General features: G+C 36.4%; 1 protein-coding gene across 11 annotated transcripts in view; it reads right to left on the reverse strand.

Annotated features, from left to right (window-relative positions):
- Nucleotides 1-21829, reverse strand: part of ripor3 (RIPOR family member 3) — a 35333-nt gene that overhangs the window by 3187 nt on the left and 10317 nt on the right. Inside the window, exons 1-23 of one of the 11 annotated variants that reach the window (XR_013799513.1) lie at nucleotides 17432-17518; nucleotides 15425-15533; nucleotides 12242-12391; nucleotides 12073-12151; nucleotides 11923-11946; nucleotides 11773-11826; nucleotides 11536-11685; nucleotides 11231-11294; nucleotides 11094-11137; nucleotides 10111-10236; nucleotides 9344-9489; nucleotides 7232-7361; nucleotides 6562-6774; nucleotides 5401-5778; nucleotides 4842-4987; nucleotides 3723-3921; nucleotides 3480-3609; nucleotides 3047-3202; nucleotides 1610-1768; nucleotides 1240-1442; nucleotides 991-1081; nucleotides 771-854; nucleotides 255-307 (exon numbers count right to left, since the gene is read on the reverse strand). Coding sequence is in view for 9 of the 11 variants with exons in the window: in XM_079628099.1 (XP_079484225.1) it covers nucleotides 217-307; nucleotides 771-854; nucleotides 1240-1442; nucleotides 1610-1768; nucleotides 3047-3202; nucleotides 3480-3609; nucleotides 3723-3921; nucleotides 4842-4987; nucleotides 5401-5778; nucleotides 6562-6774; nucleotides 7232-7361; nucleotides 9344-9489; nucleotides 10111-10236; nucleotides 11094-11137; nucleotides 11231-11294; nucleotides 11536-11685; nucleotides 11773-11826; nucleotides 11923-11946; nucleotides 12073-12151; nucleotides 12242-12391; nucleotides 15425-15533; nucleotides 17432-17486 (2890 nt within the window). In the remaining 2 variants the exon portion in view is untranslated. Of the gene's footprint in view, nucleotides 1-216; nucleotides 308-770; nucleotides 872-990; nucleotides 1082-1239; nucleotides 1443-1609; nucleotides 1769-3046; nucleotides 3203-3479; nucleotides 3610-3722; nucleotides 3922-4841; nucleotides 4988-5400; nucleotides 5779-6561; nucleotides 6775-7231; nucleotides 7362-9343; nucleotides 9490-10110; nucleotides 10237-11093; nucleotides 11138-11230; nucleotides 11295-11535; nucleotides 11686-11772; nucleotides 11827-11922; nucleotides 11947-12072; nucleotides 12152-12241; nucleotides 12392-15424; nucleotides 15534-17431; nucleotides 17519-21829 lie in introns of those variants that run through there. The other 10 variants (XM_079628096.1, XM_079628098.1, XM_079628099.1 and 7 more) reach the window with 10 other exon arrangements.

Genomic DNA, 21829 nt, shown 5'->3' on the forward strand with positions numbered 1-21829 from the left:
CCATGAAGTGATGGGATGGAAATGCTGCGTTATTCGCAAATGTTTTATGTGATATTCCAAATTTTGCACACAAGTTAAATTCACAACTTTGGATGGAAACATAGCTACTGACTGACTGACTGGGCAGCAAAGCAAGCCTTTGGATTCGGACACAGCGCATGTATGTGCTGATAGGCATATGACAGATGCAGTAATTACAGCCCAAGGGTTACGTACCAAAGGACAGTACGGTCTCTCGTGCGGCGTTCCTCAGGTCTTCGTCTGCGGAGCGCCACAGCTCTGCTACATGCTCTGCACTCTCTGAGGCCTAAGAAAACAAAACCTAAAATCTAAACTGATCATCTCAGAAACACAACAAAACTCATCACACAAATGCATATTCTCGAACATTCAAAATTTAGTCTGTAAGATTTGTACATGTTTATGAAAGAAGTCTCTTATACTCATCAAGCCTGCATTTATTAGATAAAAAATTAAATAATTTATTCCTGTGATGCAAAGCTGAATGTTTAGCATCATTACTCCAGTTCCTTTAGAAATCATTCAAATATGCTGATTTTCTGCTCAAGAAACATTTCTTAATATTATCAATGTTGAACACAGTTGTGCTGCTTTTTGGAAAATGTGAGTGTTTTCAGGGTGTTTTTTTTGATGAATAGAACATTTTCAAAATGACATTACAAATGTCTTAAGTGTCACTTTTGATTGCATCATAACTATCAAGAGCAATAAAAGGTCAATGCAAAGCCACTAAAAGAGCAGCTCTTTACCTTCAGACTTTTCAGAGCCAGACAGGCCTCATGCCGCACATGTGTGTTGCTGTTTTTCAACAGGTCTGTGTAGTGAACCACTGCCTAGAAAAGCCACACAACTATATCACATGAAAAGCTCAGCTCTATTAATCCACACTTAAAAATGAAAAACAAGTATGTGTGTTTGATAGCAAGTTAAGACCCATTCACACCAAGAACGATAACTATAAAGATTTACCTATGCGTGTGCGGTCTGCCACATTCAATGCTCAAGCTTTTTAAAGTAGGATGGATTTTGATTTGCTGTCAGTATCTTTATTGTTCATAAGCTGTAAAAAATCTTTTGAAAGTGATTCCAACAATCTCGTTCCTCTGTGCCATTTTAGTTCTAGTTATAGTGACTCTGCAATTGTTTTAGATTTCGAATTATTTTTAATACTATATCATTATCATCTATGATGTGAACAGGCCTTCTGGCTTCTTCTACCTTTGTCCTGAAGGATTTGGAGCGCGAGGCTCTGCTGAGGCAGGACGAGGCCGCTGAAGACACCTTGTGATTGGCGTCCGTCTGTAGCTTGGCCAGGAGCTGGAGGACACGTCCTGTCGGCTGCAGCTCAGAGATGCGCTTCCCTTTCAGCTTTTGCAGAGCTCGCCTCCTCTTGGGACTCTCCAGACAGGCTATCAGATACACTGCAGCAAGCCGATCCGAGGGAGAAAGACAGGGGGAAGTCTCTTAATGAGATCTAATGGGAAGAATCCTTGAGGGTGATTGATTGATGTTGAAAGCAGTAAACTCGCAGGGAACCATCGAGGACACAAGCATCTGTATTAAGGCTAGTTTCTGTGACGTTTGTTACCTTCTTTAGAGAGGAGAGAGATGTGCTCCCCAAAGTCACTTATACTCCATCTGCTGAGGTAGACTAAGAGCTGAAACACAGTCACTCGGTCTGTAGTGCACAGAGTCACAGACGCCATCATACAGCTGCACTGCACCTGATACAGCAACTGACTGAAAACTGCAGGACCGAAGAAAACAGAGAGAGACCACACACATCTATACTTTACTGAGAATAAAGCTCTAAAGGAACAATCAGTTAGAACAGACAACACAAAATATATTTATTATTTTACAAATTATTAGATGCTAGTTTAAGAATTAAATTCTGACGAAACACTAAATATAATAATAGTAATATAGTAAAATAAAATGTATACAATTATTTTATTTATAATAAAAAACAACTAATATTTTAGTTGTTTGAAAATGAAATGAATGACAACGAATAAACCATACATGTACATTTCGTTTATTAGATATAGTTTATTAGATTATTAGAATAGAAATATCTTTCAGAAAAATATAATATTATACTACAATTAAAATATAGTAAAATAACTATATATAATATGGCTGTCAAAAGATTAATCGTGATTAATCGCATCCAAAATAAAAGTTTGCATAATATATGTGTGTGTATTGTGTATTATTATTATGTATAAATACACACACATTCATGTATATATTTAAGAAATATTTGCATTTATATAATGTATAGACATTTATATAATTTATATTATATATAAATATTTTCAAAAATCAATATTTTATATATAAATATAACCAAATTTTCTTAAATATATACATGATTGTGTGTGTTTTTATATATATAAATAATTATACACAGTACACACATATATTATGTAAACACAAACTTTTATTTTGGATGCGATAAATCACGATTAATCTTTTGACAGCCCTAATAATAAAATAATATACCGGTAATTTAAAATATAAAAAATTATTCTATTATAGAAATTATACTATAAAACTATATGCAATTATTCTATATATATATATATATATATATATATATATTATTAGATATTTATTTACAAATGAAGGGATTTCAGTTCTTTGAAAATTAATTATTGAATTCGAAGGGACAAGAATATACATTTATTTTATTATACAAAGATTATTATACAAAGGACAATTAAGTATTATTTCATTTTTTTATATTGTAGAATTATTTATACAAATCTTTTTAAATTATATATATATATATATATATATAAAAAAAAAACTATTTAAAAAAATATTAGAATAGAAATATAAAAACAAAAATATATATATTTGTAAAATATAATAGAATATAAATATCCTGCAGAAATTAGTAAAATATTTTTGTGAATGAGATTCTCAAGAAAGAATAGAATAAACTGTAACATTATCAATCTGCTAGGGTATATTATTTCAGTAGTTTGTGGATTACATTAGAAGAGAACATCTGCACCTGCATCGGTCTGGCCCGGCTGTTTGGCTTTGACTTTGTGGATGTAATGTTTGCGCAGTGTCCTGAGAAAAGCATCCGCGGGGCAGCAGAAAGGAGAATCACTCTCGCTGCAGTCCTTCCAAAATACTTCAATCCCCTTAGGAGCTCTGGCCAACACTGAGACACATGGACACACACATGACTAATGCATCTACAGCGCTTCACACTGACACGGGAAAGAGCCTGTGACCGCGAACAGTATAAAGTAACAGTCATAGCTCATATGACATATTCTAGTGTTACTCTTAGATGGTATGGGAACGGAAATGTGCCGTAATCAATCATAAACTAAGGGTTAGAATTAGTGGGAAATCTATAAATCTCAATTATTAGGATCTAAGGACAGATTGTGGTATAGCTACTCATTCAAGGCCTTGTATTTTGCAAGACTTACGCTCTGTCACTGAGATTTCATCTATCATCCTCTGCGCCAGAGCACCCATTTTTTCCAGCACGTCAACTTGCCGTGACAGTTCCTCCATGATGTCTTCATGCACAAGATCGGAGTCAGAATGCTTCAATGCCTGGGAGAAGACAGAACTTGAGCTTACGCACACACTTACACAAAGTAACAAAAGGCTATATATTGATTAGTGTGTGATTAATCAACACTGGTTTAATGAGACTGACTCCTCACCCTCAGCAGCACTACACACACACTGAGGTGGCTTTCAAGAGCTTGATCCAGACTGTAGACTCCTGTACTGAGTGACTTTACTGCACCGTCTCCTCGCTGTCTGACCTGCACTTCACCCCTGTCCTCAGAGGATGGAGAGTTCTTATCCTGAGATAACAGACCCATGCTTTTCAGGCTGTTCTCATTAAACGAACCAATCCTGAAATCAAATCAAATCAAGTTTGGCCTTAAATATACAAATATGTACATATATATACTGTGTGTGTGTGTGTGTGTGTGTGTATGTATATATATATATATACACATACACACACACACAGAGACAGAGCAATTTTAATATATAAGCATTTTTAATATTTAAGCAATTTTAAAGCACTTTGGATTACCATTGTGTATAAAATGTGCAATATAAATAAACCCTAAAGATAAATATTTAGTACCGGTATTATTTTTTTTCTGAAACCTTAAACCTGAATTAATATTTGCTATAAACTAATACATTTGCTATTTTATATGCAAAAAAAAAAAAAAATTGTGGAATATCATGATATTCATGCAAAGGTAAATTAAACATATCTTATTTATTATGTGATTGTTAATTACATAAAATAATATGCATAGGCATCTGACCTTTGCCTGAGAAATACATTTGAGAATGTACATTTCATGCATTACTCCACTTCATCCACAAGATGGCACTTTAAATCTTAGTTTACCATGTTAGCACAGCAACTTTCCTTTTTTGCATGCATTTATAGACTTGTATTATTCAGTGGCCCATATGGTCGGATCAATGCTGAAGATCAAAATCTTTCTTTTGTACCAATAGATTTGCCATTTAAACTCAAAAACATGTCCAAATTACCCCTCCCCCCCAATTAAAAAAATGTAAACTATTTTTTAGTACCATTACCACCTATGTAATGAGAAAAAAAGCTACTTGATTCTAAAGTATTTATAGATCATGTTAGTAATTGTTGTACAACATTTAGTTTTAATTTTACATTTTAGCCCTTCAAATGATCATAATTTTTTTTGTCTCTTGAATTTGTGGCAATTGTTTTGCCATTTCTTTATGGGATTTACTTGTACAGCCCAGCTAAATATGTGTGGACTTACCCAGTGTACCTGAGTCTGATGCTGCCCATACATGAGGTTTCATCTTCATTACAATCTGCAGAGAGGAAGTCGAAACTGCCCAGCACTTCCTCTTCCTCTACTGCTAGTGTCTGAGATGAGGGCATCTGTGGAGGGTCGAGGTCCTTCTAACATCAGGAAAGATGAAAAACAAGTCAATGAGACAGCAGCAAACAGACATTTATCCACAATGCATAGAGAAAAACAGTCCAACTCCATCACAATGCATGTTCAATCTCATGAAAACATGTTCAGCTCAATTTCACCCCACAAATTAAATGAAAAAAAAAAAAGTAATTTACATTAAGATTTTTAGATATATAAAATTGTCATAAAAATTATTTAAAATATATATTTATATTTAACAAAAAAAAAAATAATGGTCCTAAAACATGCCTATTTGCATTACACTTTGTAAAAAAAAAAAAAAGGCATAATAATAATAAAAAATCCTTCTTTTGATTTTGGGGGGAAATATGTCCCAGATATATGTTTTACACATTTACACATCCATACATTTACACTAGTCCACCGATCTCACCTTCAAGACCTCCTTGAGTTGGCGTATCTGCAGATCAAGTTTCTTTAACGCCTCTACATTGCTCGTTTCCTCCAGCTCTTTATTCAGTTCCTCGAGCAGTGAACCAACTCTCCTAGCCACGGCTCTCTTCTGTGCTTTGCCTGCTTTTCTGTCCTTCAGTGCGAGTCTGTCAAGTCCCTGCTTGAACGTGGCCTCCTCTTCATCGGCCGTCGTCTCTTGAGCGTCTCCTTCACCTGTGCTAGGGCTCACCTCTCCATTTTGCTTGAGGATGTCAGGCGTGCTGTAGCGGTGGAAGAGGAATATGGAGTCTCGCTTACTGCCCGCAGGACTGGGGGAAGCCGTGTCAGTCTCCGAGGGCCATTCCACACTCTCCTCTGCCTAGGGTTAGCAATGGAAAGAAGTCATTTCTGAATATTTTTTCATAACTGATTAGCTTTTTATTTTATTTTTTATTGTTTAATATCTAAACAGATGTTTTCTTAATATATAAAACATTAAACCATTTTAATGTCATTTTAAAACAAATATATATAATACAAAAAGTACAATAATGATTTTATTTTTTATTATAAAAGTGGTTATTGCTAATGACATATTTTTTTAATATTTAATATCTAAAATATTTTAATTACAATATTTTAAATACCAAAAGCAAAAAGTGATTTATATACAATGATATACGTATAATATATATATATATATATATATATATATATATACACACACTCACATATATTAGTGTTGTCAAATAAATTAATCGCATCTAACATTAAAAGATTTGTTTACATAATACATGTGTGTATATATATTATTTTTATATATATTATATATGTCTGTGTGTATATACCTTATCCATATATATATACACACACACACACACACACACACACACACACACACACACACACACACACACACACACACACACACACACACACACACACACACACACACACACACACACACACACACACACACACACACACACACACACACACACACACACACACACACACACACACACACACACACACACTAAATATAATATATACACACACATAGAGTATGTAAACAAAAATGTATGTTAGATGCGATTAATCTTTTTGACAGCACTTGTGTGTATATATATAAACAAAAACAAAAACAACTATCAATTCATACATCTTCTGTGGGCGTCTTTGATAGATCATCATCCTGTAACTTAGTGTCAAGAACAGGGAGGTGTGTAAGTGCCGGGTTGCTTGTCTTCTCATAGGCTGGAGGACTAAGTGCCTGGGTGGAGTCAGCAAGGTAGCTGAGTAGAGACACACCCCTAGATTCACGTGAGCCAATGGAAAAAGAGCCATCTGCATCCTGTATCTGACGCATCATAGACTACAGCATAAAAAGACAGATCAAATCATGTGATAACATTTAAGCTCTTCAGGGCAAAGACAAGAGTTTAGTGAGGGTGAAGTGGGTAATTTCTGCATCATAAGCGTCCTTTTTGTCCAATGACGACAAACTCCAGACTAAACCTTTCCAACATCAGCAAAAATCTTGTTTGGGTTTGTGTTGCACCATTTCAACTTGAGGATGTCAAAATGAGGATTTTTTGTTGTTGCACAGTCTGCATTGGCTTTCACCCAAGATCTCACTTGGGTCACATTGTTCAATCTGTCACGTAACAATCAAAAAGCACAGATAAAATCTCAGTGCACACCTGGCTTCGGTTATTGTTGTCTGCATATTAAACCGAGATAGGATCGGAAATTACACACTTCACCTTTAAGTCTTTGTGAGCGGTCATGCTGGGAGTGTGTGCATGTGTGGTTGTAGGTCACAAACTCACTAGAAAGTATTTCTCAGTGAAACTGGGTGTGTTGGGAGGTGTCCAGCTATATACGGATCCCTTTCTGCTGTGGATGGACTGGCGGCTGGCGGACGCTGTGAGAGGCCTCACCTCAGAGCTATCAAATGGACTAAAGGAAAGAAAAAGTGAGGGAACAAGAGACTGTCAAGAAAAATTGACTCTGGTACTCTAGGCACCACACACAGAATGCAGATGAGTAATGCCTAAGGATTAAATATTGGGTGTTTGGATTTAAAGATTTAGATCTCTAGTTAGCTCTAAACACAATGGACATCCCCCATTGTGTTTAGAGCTAACTACAGATCTAGCTAGTTGTTACCCGTATAGTCACAATTGTAGGTGAGACCTCAACCTCCCACCTTAACCATAGCCTTACACACAAAACCCCACCCTCAAACCTTAAACATAACCTTCCCCATAATCCCATTCCTATCCTTAAGCATAATTCAGTCTCCCTGAAACTCCTATACTTACTCGCACTCAACAATAAACTACCAACTGATGTTAAAAATGCTAAGTTACACTTTTATATCTGTATTTAAAAATATACAAACTATTTATACGATACTTTTATTCAGCAAGGATGCATTAAATTGTTCAAAAGTGTAAGTAAAGACATTTATAATGTTACAAAAGATTTCAATTAAATGCTGTTTTTTTTTTTACTTTCCATTCATCAAAGTATCCTGAAAAACTGCATCATGGTTTCTATAGAAATATGAAGCAGTACAACTGTTTTCAACACTGATAAGAATAAGAAATGTAAAAATAATTTCGGAAGGATCATGTGACACTGAATATGATGCTGAAGATGATGCTTTGCCATTATTGGAATAAATTATATTATTTATAGTTACATAGTTCTTTTAAATTTTAATTGTATTTTACAAATAAACATAGCCTTGGTGAGCACTGAGCAGAAGAGACTTCTTTCAAAAACAATAACAAATCTTACTGACCCCAAACTTCTGATGGTAGTGTATATAATTAGTTCTTTAGTTAGTTATATATTTTTAAATATTATCTCTAGGTGTGTTATTTATCTTTACTTTTTAATATCTAAATAATTTCCCATTAAATGACACTCAAAATCTAACTGAATTTTGATACTAAACTTAGACTGATGTTATATGTCTAAACAGTTTTCTTTTGTTCTAAACAATGTTTTCACTGTTTTACTCAATAAAGAAGAAAGACTTCAAAAATGGCGTGAATAAAACTCGCTCAGGTTCTGATTACACATGATGTGTGGAGTGGCAGTGTGTGTTTGTCATCACTGGTTGATGAAGAGTGACACTGTGAACAGAGACTAAGCAGAACCAGAGGAAATGAGCTGACAGCAGTGAACACACACACACACACACACACACACACACACACACACACAAGCATGGAGATGCTGAACAGGCTGTGAGATGTGTTTAATTTAGTGACGCTGTAAAAAGAGGCTATGAAAAATCGTTTCCACCTGGACTGTGTAAAAACCAATGTAATTCGAGCGGTGTGTGTGTGAGAGGGATGGGGTAGTGATGGACTATTTATCCATCTCTCTGCAGTCAGCTGTTCTTCCACAGCTGGTGTGTGTTAGCTGATAGCAAAGCCATACTTTACAGGGGGTGTGCGAGATCAGTGTCTTGTCGACTCAATTACATGAAAAAGTGGCCTAAAATATTCTGTGAATAGCACTCTTACTGTAAATTATCCATCAAGTGTGCGGTCAAGGCATCTAAGCTATCCCTACGAATGGTAACCTCTCTGTAACAGTGGCTGGTTGATATATTTAGTTGCAGAGCTGAATTTTCAGCATCCTTACTCCAGTCTTCAGTGTCACATGATCCTTCAGTAATCATTCTAATATGCTGATTTGCTGCTCAAGAAACATTTCTTATTTTTTTGTGGAAACCCTGATAGTACTTGAACCAAACTTTCACAAGAGGTGTGTAAAAGTCAATAGTTTGGTCTCACTGATATTAAACCTGGTCATTAATGTCTTAAAGTGCCCATTGTCATTCACTTTTTAAGTATATAGTTGCATTTTTAGCACTTTATAAAAGTTTGTCTGTCTCCACGCAACTCCACGCATGCACTTACTTCCAAACAACCTCTAGCTGTAGCTTGATGGTTCCCAGTTCTGTTATGTCCACAACCATCATCTGTGGCCGTGCTGTGAAAAAATCTGCACTCCTGCACGTTACCATACCGACCAGGATAGAGCTCAACCCCTTGACCTCTGTTACCTACAGGACAAGAGACCGCACGGTGTAACATGCATTAACAGTGTCAAAAAGCACCATGATAAAACCATATAATTTGAAGCATCTTCATAATCAGCTTAATGCATATCAGCGAGTTTCTATGTGTGTTGCTGTGTGGTTGCTTACTAGTTTAAGGGATTTTTTGCCCATTTCATCATAGATCAGACCAAAATAGTAAGTCAAATCACTTAGAAAAGTAACAGCACACCTCTCCTCAAAAAAGCCACATGCCATTAATTTGAAATGTTATATTTGAGATCTGATTTTGAGTAACAAGGGTTTAAGAGAGTAGAAAGAGGAAATCATAATTTTCATCTGAATTAGTTTGGCTCCATGTCTGTATTTTCAGGGATGGAATTCATTTCAGACAACCAAACCTTTCATTAGCTTTGTTACACTGGTCCAAAAAGCTTCAGACAATCTGTTAAACATCTCTATCATTCTCTCTCAGGGGGTCTGTGGGCGGTTTCTTCTATTTAGATCTAACAAACAGTATATGGACAAAAGGCCTGAAACCTTCTGTCATCACAACCCCCACAGACGACCCTGACAGGAAGTGGTATTTGCGCAGGTGTGTGCGTGAGTATACGTGGACGAGCTCACCTTGATCTCAAAGTTCCCATGGATGTGAGGGAGGAAGACCATCTCTTCTTCGTCCCACAGCTGTCGGTCATCCGCCTGGATTCGCCCTCTGATCCTCCATCTCTGACGGCCCAGCCGGATCAACACCTATATAACAAAATATCAAACCAAGTGTGCATTAATATAAAAATAAAAAAATAGAACGAGCAAACCATTTAGCAAAATAAATAGGTTTTAACTGAAAAAATGTCTGTTCAAAATCAAGAAAGAATGTTGAAAATTGTTGTAAGTAATTTATAGTTACATGAACATGTCCATAGTTAATGTGACAAACTTCATACAACCATTAAGAATGACTTTCTCTTATGTCTGGCATTATATTTGCATACATTTTTGATATCCAACACAATGAAATTCATACACCATCTAAATTTTCCGAATAATTTTTGGGGCGACTGCGTGTGAATGTGTGGTCTTGTGCATCAGCCAGTCGATGGCTCCTGTGACCACATTCCATTGTGCATGAAGTCACTGGAAACCTGGCCTTAAAAATGTAATCGAATAGCTGGTGAAATATGTCATTTCTGCCTAATATTTTAACATAAAAGCACCATAACTCATTTGTGTCTTTCATAGGCTGATAAGACTATTGTGGATTATTATGGATTAAGAGTGATGTTTTGGGGTCAAATGCCTCCACGTCTTTTTTTCTTTTATGTATTAAAGTGATAGTTCTGTGATTATTTACTCAATTATTTACTTCAAAACCCGTATGACTTACTTTCTTTCAGTCATATATTTTTATGGTGCTTTTTTGTCAGTCTGGGAGACCACCAATGCCCCATCAAACCATCCACATTCATTTTCACTGGAAAATAGCAGTGTGCTGACATATGAGGGTGCGTAAATGATGATGGAACTATAATTTTTGTGTGAACTATCCCTTTAAGTGTATAACAACAGTAACTGGTCCAGCAACAGGATGCTGGGTTAAACCTCCTCACCTCATACTGATCTCCAGGACAAAGCCGGGCAAAGCCTATCAACCCTGCCTCAGCAAAAGAGAGAAAGCATTAGATGTAGGAGACTAACGTTCATCTGAAACTCAAATTCTTGCGTATGTGAGGTGCTGTGTATGTACCTTTCATTTTGATTTGTAGCTCTCCCAGCAAGATTTCCAGTTCTCCTTCCATTGCACACATGTCCTGCAGGAAGAGATGAGTGTAAAAAAGTTTGAATTTACATTACAGGTTCTTTTTCATCAATGCACTGGTTAGATATCATTCGCTAACAGAGGAAAAGCAAAGTGTGGTTAAGCCAATCTTGTTATGTTGGGCTGGCCGGGATGTTTTGAAAGAGTCACGGAGCCACAGTGTTTACGCTGGTTGGGAAAATGACCACACAAATAGTTTGTTGTGTGTGTATGGTGTCCAAGACAGACTTTACCTCCAGGCTGTGTCTGTGGTTACGGTTCAGCTCCAGTAAACTCTCTCGAGACTGTCGTGAAGACGGGGACAGAGAGAACGCTCTCTTCATGTTCAAAGCACCTTGGCACAGCCGCCACTGGATACAGTACGACTCGTACAGCTCTTCAACCTGTTGACCACATTTACACCATATAGGTTTATTCTTAACAAATCAGACCAGTGTTCATATACAATTAGTATTTTTAGGTTGTGTTACCTTACTAATCTGAAACTCTAAGCGTCGTATGTACCTCTCTAAGGCTCGTATCTCCTGTTGTTAGCAAGCAGGGCATAAAAAGATTACATTTTGTAACCATTTTTGACACAAAACTCAATTGATTGAGTATTAGCATTAATGACAACGTACCTTTTCCAGGTCATAGAAAAAACCCTGAGGAATGAAGAATAGTTATAATGTATTATTTTATATTTACTTTAAAACTGTGTAAAAATAAATAATGATAATAATAATAAAATACATGAAAAAGGACTAGTAATTCTCAGTACAAAGTCTCACCAGTCTGGAGTTCCTCTTTGTGTCTCTCTGCTGGGATGACAGGAAGTCCAGCTCCGTTTGATGGTTTTCCAAGTAGTCCCTATACGGGATGAGATGTCATTAACATTCACAAGACTATGTGTGCAGTCCACAAATGGCTTCATTACTCTACTACGAGGACTGCACATACTTGAGCCCTTTCCTCAAAGCCTGGAAGATTCTGTCCACCTGCTCAGGCTGTTGCCCCCAGACGCTGCTGCCCACCCGACCCGAAGAGGGAATTCTGGGAGATTTCCCTGCTATGACTTTTGTGCGGAGAGAGCTACGAGCCGAGGAAAATCTGCAGGGTCAGATGGAATAGTCAAGATGGCGAAAAAAGATATACACTATTGTTATATACACTATTGTCCAAAAGGTTTTTAAAAAGATATTAATACTTTTATAGAACAAGGAACACATTAAATTGATTAAAAGAGATAGTAAAGACATTTATATTGCTATAAAACATTTCTATTTCAAATAAATGCTGCTCTTTCTATTAATCAGATTAGCACATTAGAATGATTTCTGAAGGGTCATGTGACACTGAAGACTGGAGTAATGATGCTGAATAAATTACATTTTAAGATACCTATAAATAATAATAATTTCACAATATTAATGTTTTTACTGTATTTTTGGTCAATTAAATACAGTGGTGAGCATAAGAGACTTCTTTCACAAACATTTTTAAAAAATATTACAGACTCCAAACTTTTGAATGATGGAGACCGACAGTTCAACATTTGAAATCATTATTAAATCAATGTGAAATTCAATAATTAATAAAAATCACAATAAAGATAATGTTACAAATGCCTTTTTGTTCCAAATAAATACTGTGTTCTTCAGACGCTATTTATCAAATCTGAAACAGAAAAAAGACTGCATTGCCATTTCCACACTTCATTAAGTAGCACAATGGTTTCAGTTGGCCAGAATAACAACAGATTCTCACATTAGAATGCTTTCCTAAAACAGTGTTGGCCACTGAAAATGATGGTTTTCATGATCACATTGTGGTTATTTCAAACTATGATAACTTTGAACATTAATAATGTTTTTGAATGTATTTTTGGTCAATTAAACACTACTTTGGTCAACAGAAGTATCGATTTCTTTCCAAAAACAACATTTGTTTTAGCAATTCCAAACTTTTGAACAGTAGTATATGTTTTTATATTCTGAATTTAATCCTCACATCCCATTTTAGTTACACCCACAATATAATCTACATATTTCAGCGATGTTCTGACAGTGTATGCTTACACAGCATACAAACTCAATGACTCTGCAATGTCAATAAACTCTCTTAGGGAAGGCATTCCTCTGCGCTGCTCTGGGGGTCACCAATAACACAAGATTTGGCTCTCTCACATCAGTATATTCCTTCCTGGCTCCATCACTGACATCTGTAACTCGAGGTCCCTCAGTGGACAATGACACAAGTAACGCCCTTTTTCTCAATAAAGAGCTTGATTCTCTATACTTTCTCTTTTAGTGTATTTTTAAAACTATTTATGTGAGTGTTACAACAGACTTTTAGTGAAAAACAACTTACTTAATGGGGCTATATTACAAAAACTTTTTTATTTTTAATGTTGTTAAAATTGTGTAATATTTATGAATTTGGTTATATCCTTATATTCCGCTTGCCAAGAAAGCCTGCCACACACGCTCTTCTGATTGGTTGTGATTTTTGATTGATTTTGTCGCATCTCGTAGTCACGTTGCGTCTGCTGTGGACAAACAAATGGCTTGTTTCTGGAATGTAATTGCATCTGGTTAGGACTGGTGTAATACAGCCACTGTAATGTAGCTTAATTAATACAAGTTTTGCTTACATAAATTAGTCACTACCCAAAGAGGTTGTACACAGTCTCAAGAAAAGTAATCTGGTCATTTTTGCCGAAAATCGACATAAAATTGTTGATATGCAGTGCTCGTCATCACTGATCGCCCAACTACCAATGAAGGTTAAACAAAACTGGTAACAGAATTGGAAAAATAGAGCACGTTTATTAAAGTTAATCTATTAAACATGTTCTGGGGTATTCATTAATCTCAAAGGTATTTGTTTTGATGCAACCCCCTGCTTCTTCCAATAATAATAATAATTGTGTTAGATACTAATAGGACCTACTTAAAACAATGAAAATGATCATCTAAAAAAATCTAAAATTAGCCAAACAATTTCTTTATAATTTAGGTTACAGAAATCTGAGTTATGGTTTTAACACACAAAAAAAAAAAAATTATCAGTCATACGTCAGTCACCCATCATTCTGAAGATGATATTGCCTGATTTTTTTAAAATGTTTTCAAAAATATGTTGACAAAAGAAGGGATAAATTAACCGTATCCAATTTACTCACTGTACAAAAGTCAAAAGATTGGTTGAAATCTGTTTTGTTTTTTTATAACTGTAAATCCATGATCTTAACAGGATTGTAGCTGACAGCATTGATTAATATTTTTAATATGCTTAAAAAGCATTTTCTCACAATGCAGTTTTGTGAAGCTTCTGCCATATAATAAAGAGTTTACAAATTGGAAGCAGGCGGATACGCCTCTGAAGTTGTTTTGGCCTTTGTCTGCAATCATTTATTTTCAGTCTTTTACTTGGATGGGGGAATGCAGGAATGTAATGCTATTGTGACAAAATAAAAAACTTGAACAAATGCACACACATACACACAGCTGTGTTTACTTATGTAAGCTGTCACAATGCTCACAGAGGATGCTAGTGCTTGAATCCGAACCGTGCATCCTCTCAGGACCTTTGGTTCTTGAAATAACTACTGCTGTTACATAATAACTCAAGCTTGTTTATGTTTCGGATTGTGTGGAATGGCGAATTAGAACTATAAGCAATCAAAGAAAAACTGTAAGCCACATTCGATATAAACTAAGCTCCAAAACCTAGTGAGCTGCCCTACAAAGCATCCTAACTTACATTTTTTTATTTAAGTTAGTTTTTCCTCAGAAAAAAGTCATTTTTCATCTAATATTTATAATTTATTTCAGCTTCATTTTTATTAGGCCTACTGTAAATTGCAGATTTTTAAGTTTTAGTTTATTAACTACAACAACAACACGCTTGGCCTTATAGCAGAAAAGATTCAGACTCCTCACAAATGTTTTGTGCAACATTTTGAAACCTCCCCAAGATGTCCTCATTTCATAAATTCCAGTGAACAAGAGTCATGCTTTTCGTGAGCTTCCATGGCCCCTGCTTTGAGAACATTTATCTTAAGAAAAGTCAAGTAACACAATCTGACGCAGATGGAAACAACACATCATCTAGTCTCAAACACAAACAATCCTCGCTTACCTTCTCCGGCCACCGAGTGCGTTTACTCCAGTGAAGGAGCGGCTCCGCTGCACCATGCCGCCATCAGCCGGACAATCAAACTTCAGCTTTACTGACATCTCGCCCCCGTCTACAACATACACAAACAAGAAAAACGGTTAGAAATCTGCTTTTTGTTAGAGTCATAGCTTAGCCTAGAACATGCATAGCAACACCTTGGCAACCACCCGCAACAGCACAGCAACCAAAAAGCAACGCACTCACAAATAGAACACATTATCATCCGCATGCCAACGCAAATCACACATCTAAGCGCTAAAAACAACCCTTAAAACACCTTAGCAACACCCTGGCAACTTCTCAGAAAACCTTAGCATTCCTGCAACCATTCACAACACTTTGTTGTGGCAGGGATTTCTCCACAGGCAAGCAAGCATCTCTCACATTGTTCACAGAAAACGTAAGAATGTACTTTCTTATATCAACCCTAGGCTATATCGTCACAAAAAAAAAAAGCAAAACTAAAGAGAGAAATCAAGAAAACTAGAAAAGGATGAGAACAAATTATTGTCACTGTCACACATGCACACACGTATCTGCTAAACATAAAGCTAGCTACTCATAACGATCTCCTCATCCTTCAAACTCAGTGACAGCCACCCTATTCTCCTTCTATGAGAAATGTCCATGTCTCTGTTCTGTCTCTCCTCATCCCATAATTCTTCCCTCCTCTGTTATTGTACACAGTTTTTGAACATTCCTCAGACACTAAGGCCCCAAAACACCTACAGTGGCCCCAAAAAGACACTTAAAGTGGTTGTGAAATGAAAATTCTTCCTATCTATTTTCTAAATGGATGTTATTATTGTGTAGGCAATTCATCCGTGCAGGTTTCATTTTTTTTTACCTTTTTTAATCAAACGTTTAATCAAATTGCTGGATCTCTGGTGATTATATGCAGGATGTACATTACAATACAGAAGAAAAGATATGCCGCTACTTCCGTTTCACTTAAAATGTCTGAATGTCTATAGATTAGATAAGAAAAAATATTCAAACTAACTGCCATTTGTTTCAAGTAAAAGATTAAAAAAATACAAAAAGATCCTGCAGCATTTGAGCACAGCTGACACTTTGCATTTATGTGCATACGTGTGATTTAAGTGTCCAAACACTGTTCACTTATGGCTTTTACACCTGTTTGGCTCAAGGAAACGTTTTTGTTGACAGTGGCACACAAGAGAGAGAGAGAGAGAGACAGAGTGGAGAAGTGAGAGGAAGAAAGGATGAAGAAAGAGAGATGGAAGACAGGAAAGGGACAGAGAGAGATGGAAGACAGGAAAGGGACAGAGAGAGATGTCTTGATTGCAAACGCAGAGGCAGTTATCATTCTCTACAGGACAGTAACTCATGTTCCTTTTTCTACAAGAGGAAGAGAGAGATCTGAGAGCTAACGTTAGATGAAGACATGTGGGGGGTAAGTTAGCTAACGTTAGATGAGCAGGGAGTTTCAGAAAACCATGTTTGTAAGAACCATGAAAACAGCACTAAACTACCATGAGTGAGTGCAGCCCATGAGAATTTAAAATAACTAAAGTACTTTTTCCCCAAAGAAAATTATAATTTCTTGCCTGTAAAAAAAAAAAAAAAAATCCGGTTAGGTTGCAAGGCGTTGTTAAGGAGTTCAGGGTTTAGTTAGCCTAACGTTAACGTTAGTTTAACGTTAACTTACCTCAAAGAAACCTTGACTTGGGTCCGTAAGTTAATTCACTGTAGCCTAACTGTTAGTCTAAAACGTTAGGTTAATTTTTTTTCTAGCGCTGGGTAAAAATATTGATTTTCCAGTTTAACGATCTCGATAACGTTATCTCTAAAAAAAAGGAAAAAAAGAAGCTTTTTGTCAGTTGTTTTTCCTACACCGCTTTTTAGAGGAGGACAACCCCGCCGCTGTTAAATCTACAGCCACCTGCAAAGTAAGTCATATTTTACAATAGTTTGCTGTCTGAATTAAAGTAAAAGTCCGTTTACCCCGAAATTTCCATAAAGTTGTCCGCCTCATCGAGTTGTCCTTCGTAACTAACATTAACCACAGATTGATTCGCGAACTGATGAATCCTTTCAAAAAGACTCATGAACTCTCGTTTGAATCAGCCTGACTCACTGAAGCCGTTGGTGCGGTTATTATTATATAAATTACATGCAGTGATATTTAAATATTTTGCAAGATAGATAGATGCAATATTTTATAAATTAATCTCCGCGAAAGATATGAGTTCGTTCAATTCGTCGAACAGATTCATTCAGAAACAAAACATTTTGAATTGAGTCATTGAATCATTCACTTGTTCGATTCATTCAAAACACAGATTAATTCAGAAACGAATCGCCTCATAGGGTCTGCTCTTCATGTGGTCGGTGAACCTGTTTTCGTTAGAGGCTAGAGAGGACCAAAATAGTAAGTAAAAAAGAAAAAGTAACTGGCAATATTCTGTCTGAATGAAACTATATTCAACCCTATTTTTTTATCAACTGCCAGGCAAAATCGTAAGTATGAAAGCTTAGAAAAGTGATAGCTTGAGTTCTGTTAACCAAATCGCAAAATTTATCACAGAACTCAAGCTATCACTTTTCTAAGCATTCACACTTACGATTTTGCCTGGCAGTTGATAAAATAGGGTTGAATATAGTTTCATTCAGACAGAATATTGCCAGTTATATAAATAGTTAACCTATCTATAACAAATGTAGCATTTTTGACCATATAGTAAAACTCTTTTTTTTTTTTTTTTGGACATTATAGTGCCATGATCTGACCACAAAAAGTAGTCTGAAATCAGAATAAGCGTTGTTAATTTGTGTCTTGAAACAAGTGTTGAAATGTTGAACCTCCTCCTAACAAATGGCTCTGAGGTAAGTTTACCAAAAAAGCAGCCCAATATTGTAATGAACCCAATCCATCTGTGTTTTGGATTATTTTCCCCCAAACCGAGCGAAAAAACAAATTTCATTCTCCAAAAGTAGTGGTGGGCATAAAAAGATTAATTATATCCTTGACCTTGAGGACAAAAACATCAGAGCGTGCGGCCAGACTAGAACAGAGAATCTTGTAAATTTTGGGGTTTACATGTCAAGAGAACACAGAGAGACATTACAATAAATTATATCAGCATTTTAATTAAATTTACACAAACAGTTAGGGATAGTTCACCCAAAAATGAAAATTCTGTCACCATACACGCATGGCATAGGTCATAAAAGCTTGGAACAACATGCAGGTGAGTAAATAATGACAATGTTGATGATGATACTATTCTTATAAGACAGATTGTTTAAGAAACTTCAGTCATACTGAACATTTGATAAGCACAATAATATACTTATTTGCAAATAACATCTAGTCCTGTGTCTATAGCGAATATGCATTTATATTTATTTATTTATATACACACAGTCACACACACACACATCATTCTCAGTGGGATGCACAGTAAGATATCTGAGGGCTGGCCAATCAAAATATTAGCACAAGGATCATGTCTAGCATGAGAAACTGCCATACTAAGACTTTTTTCCATTTGTTTTTTGGCAGGAGGAAGAAAAACAGAAGGGTGTAGAGGGGAGGTATTGTGGATTTACTGGCTTGAACTGTGATTCAGAGTATGATGGCTGTCATTCCAAAACATTATTATTATTTTTTTGGCATTTTGTATATTTGTAGCCATGGGATAGTTTGACATGTCATATGTATTAACACTTTACAATATTGCTAAGCAATCACGTATGTAAATCTTCCTGGAAACGGCCAGATTGCCATCCATCATTTACACAGGGGACTCACGGGATTTTGCGCCAAAGGGAATAGATAATAGTCCAGAGCACACAAAGCTGTGGATCAAGAAAAGCACAGGGTAATGATGCCATTGAAGAGTTGAGGGTTCACAATCTAGGTCAGTTGGGTGGGATGGATTTTTTAGGACTTAACAGGACATAACAAATTGATATGAAAGCTTCTGTACAGGTAATTCAGTAAAAAACAGGTATTTTACCTGTTATTTTATAAAACGGCAGATCACAAAAAAGTATTTTAAAGAACGATGGGGTCTAAACAACATTGGAACCCATTGACTTTTTACTGTAAGGACAAAAAAAACCACCAGACATTGTTCCAAATTATTTTTTGTGTTCAGAAGAAAGAAAGTCATGCAGGTATTACAGGAACTAGCCTATCCGTCTGAATCTACAATTATTAGCCTTGATCATTAACCAAGAAACTACCACCTCATGTGAGATGAAACTCTAGCCTCAGCATCTTTTGAAGTCCCTCTTTCATAAATGTTTGAAATAGAAATGAGTTTTTAATGACACTCATTAACATGCTGATATGAAACCTGCCTATTTTCATGACCCAGATGGAAGTTGTAAGGACAAGTAGACTACAACCATCAATATCATATGTATTAACAGAATTTAATAAGCTTTATCAAATTGGACATTGCATAGAATTTAGTCATAACAAGAAACAGACCTATCAACCAAATATCCATACATTACAGCCAAGAACCCGCTTGGAATGTAGTTTAGTCAGGGTCAGGCCGTCGCTTGCATTCACAGGGTCTCGGACAAAACTTTAAAGACCACAAAATATCTCTAACGTGAGAAATTCGAAAGCATTTCCATGTGCATTTCTGTGAACCCATGCCGTATGTTGTGTATTAAGAGTGATTTGTGAGCTCCTTGATTGCACAATTTTTCGTTCTGCCTTTTGTTTTGCATTGTTTATGGTTCTGCAGTTATCTGGAACTGAATCTCTGCTGAATAGCGCTTGAGTCATAGATTTCACTCTTAAATAACTTTCAAGAAATAGATCTCAGGGGATCTTAGCTGTAATGAACTCTGCCCCCCTCAAAGCGAACCCCATAGAGCTCATACACACCCACACACAAACACATCACCCCTATCAATCCATACTGGAACAAAGCCATGGATGACAGCACACAGAACATTAATTGAATAATGTTGAGTTTTGTGAAAAATCACCACCTTTATTCTGCTGTTTAAGATATTATTACCCAATACCCACGAGCAGGACCGATGTGTAATGTTTAATGTGCGCTCACTAAGGCAAAGATCACTATAACTATTGTTCATATTTGGAGTTGGGGATTAAAACGGGGTCCTAAACATGAATAATCTTTGGTTTAACTCTTTGCATAACGATTATGCTGCAATCATGAATGAGACCTCAAATTGCCCTGAATTTTGAAAAGAGGTATACTAATTGTTTTCTAAATGATCTGCCTATATGACTAAACCACAACTTAAATCGGGACTGGTGACCCGAAGGTCTCGCGGTTCAATTCTCAATGCAGCTGGAAATGACTGAGGTGCCCTTGAGCAAGGCATCTAACCCCCAATCTCTCCTCAGGCGCCGCAGCAAAACTGGTAGGCCACTGCTCCGGGTGTGTGTCCACAGATTGCTGTGTGTGTGTTAACTACTCACTGCTCATAATGTGTGTGCACAAACTTGGACGGGTTGAACGCAGAGGACAAATTCCAAGTAAGGATTACCATCCATGACCTTCACGTCATGTCACTGTCACTGAAATTGTAAAAAATCTACCTGTAAAAATAAGTCTAAAAGACTTATGTGGAGCTCATGAATTAGTAAAGGTGCTAAATAACTTTGTGTTTAAGGGCTCTTGTGAAGAGATTAACAGGGGAGTTACGCACATCAGTCTTGTAAGTTATTATGAGTACACACACATCACACGTGGTCCAAGTTTGGCCATATTAGATGACAGAAACATGTCTTTAGTGCAGTAATGAAAAACGTGAGTGGAGAACGAGGAGTTCAGAGAAAGGATTTCCTCGGGAGAAAGAAGCATTTGACAGAATAGCAAAGGGAAAATCACAAACCTTTTAATTTTTTGTTAAGATTACAGCCATCTGAGAACTTACCACAAGTAAGGGGCAATACAAGATGATTTCTTTTTCATATTTGAGTAGGTACTTATTTTGAATAATTAATTACTTCGCCACCGCTAAAAAATATGTTCTAGCAGGCCTATAAGTGCGTGTCGTATGAATGTAATCTGGACATACTACATTCGCCATGTTGTCATTATCATGTGACCAACCAGCGTCAGTCGCTTCACTGCCATTCATAAATCCTCTCCCGTGACCTCATGAGAAAAAAAAGAAAGTGTCCATCATCCGGGCACTTCAGAATCTCGCCGGAAGTAGTAGGTCATCCTGGTACTTTTTGCCTACTCTTTTATGAGTTCTGTGAATGTGGACTTTTTTTGTCCCATACTGTTTCTCGCCTACTATATAGTAGGGAAGTATGCGATTTTCGATGCAACCATAAGTGCACAATTTATAGTGTGTCTTTTGGGAGACAACTTTCAACTATGATTTTAACGTGTA

The sequence above is a fragment of the Phoxinus phoxinus genome (genome assembly GCF_949152265.1).
Source record: "Phoxinus phoxinus genome assembly, chromosome: 11".
Lineage (NCBI taxonomy): Eukaryota > Metazoa > Chordata > Actinopteri > Cypriniformes > Leuciscidae > Phoxinus > Phoxinus phoxinus.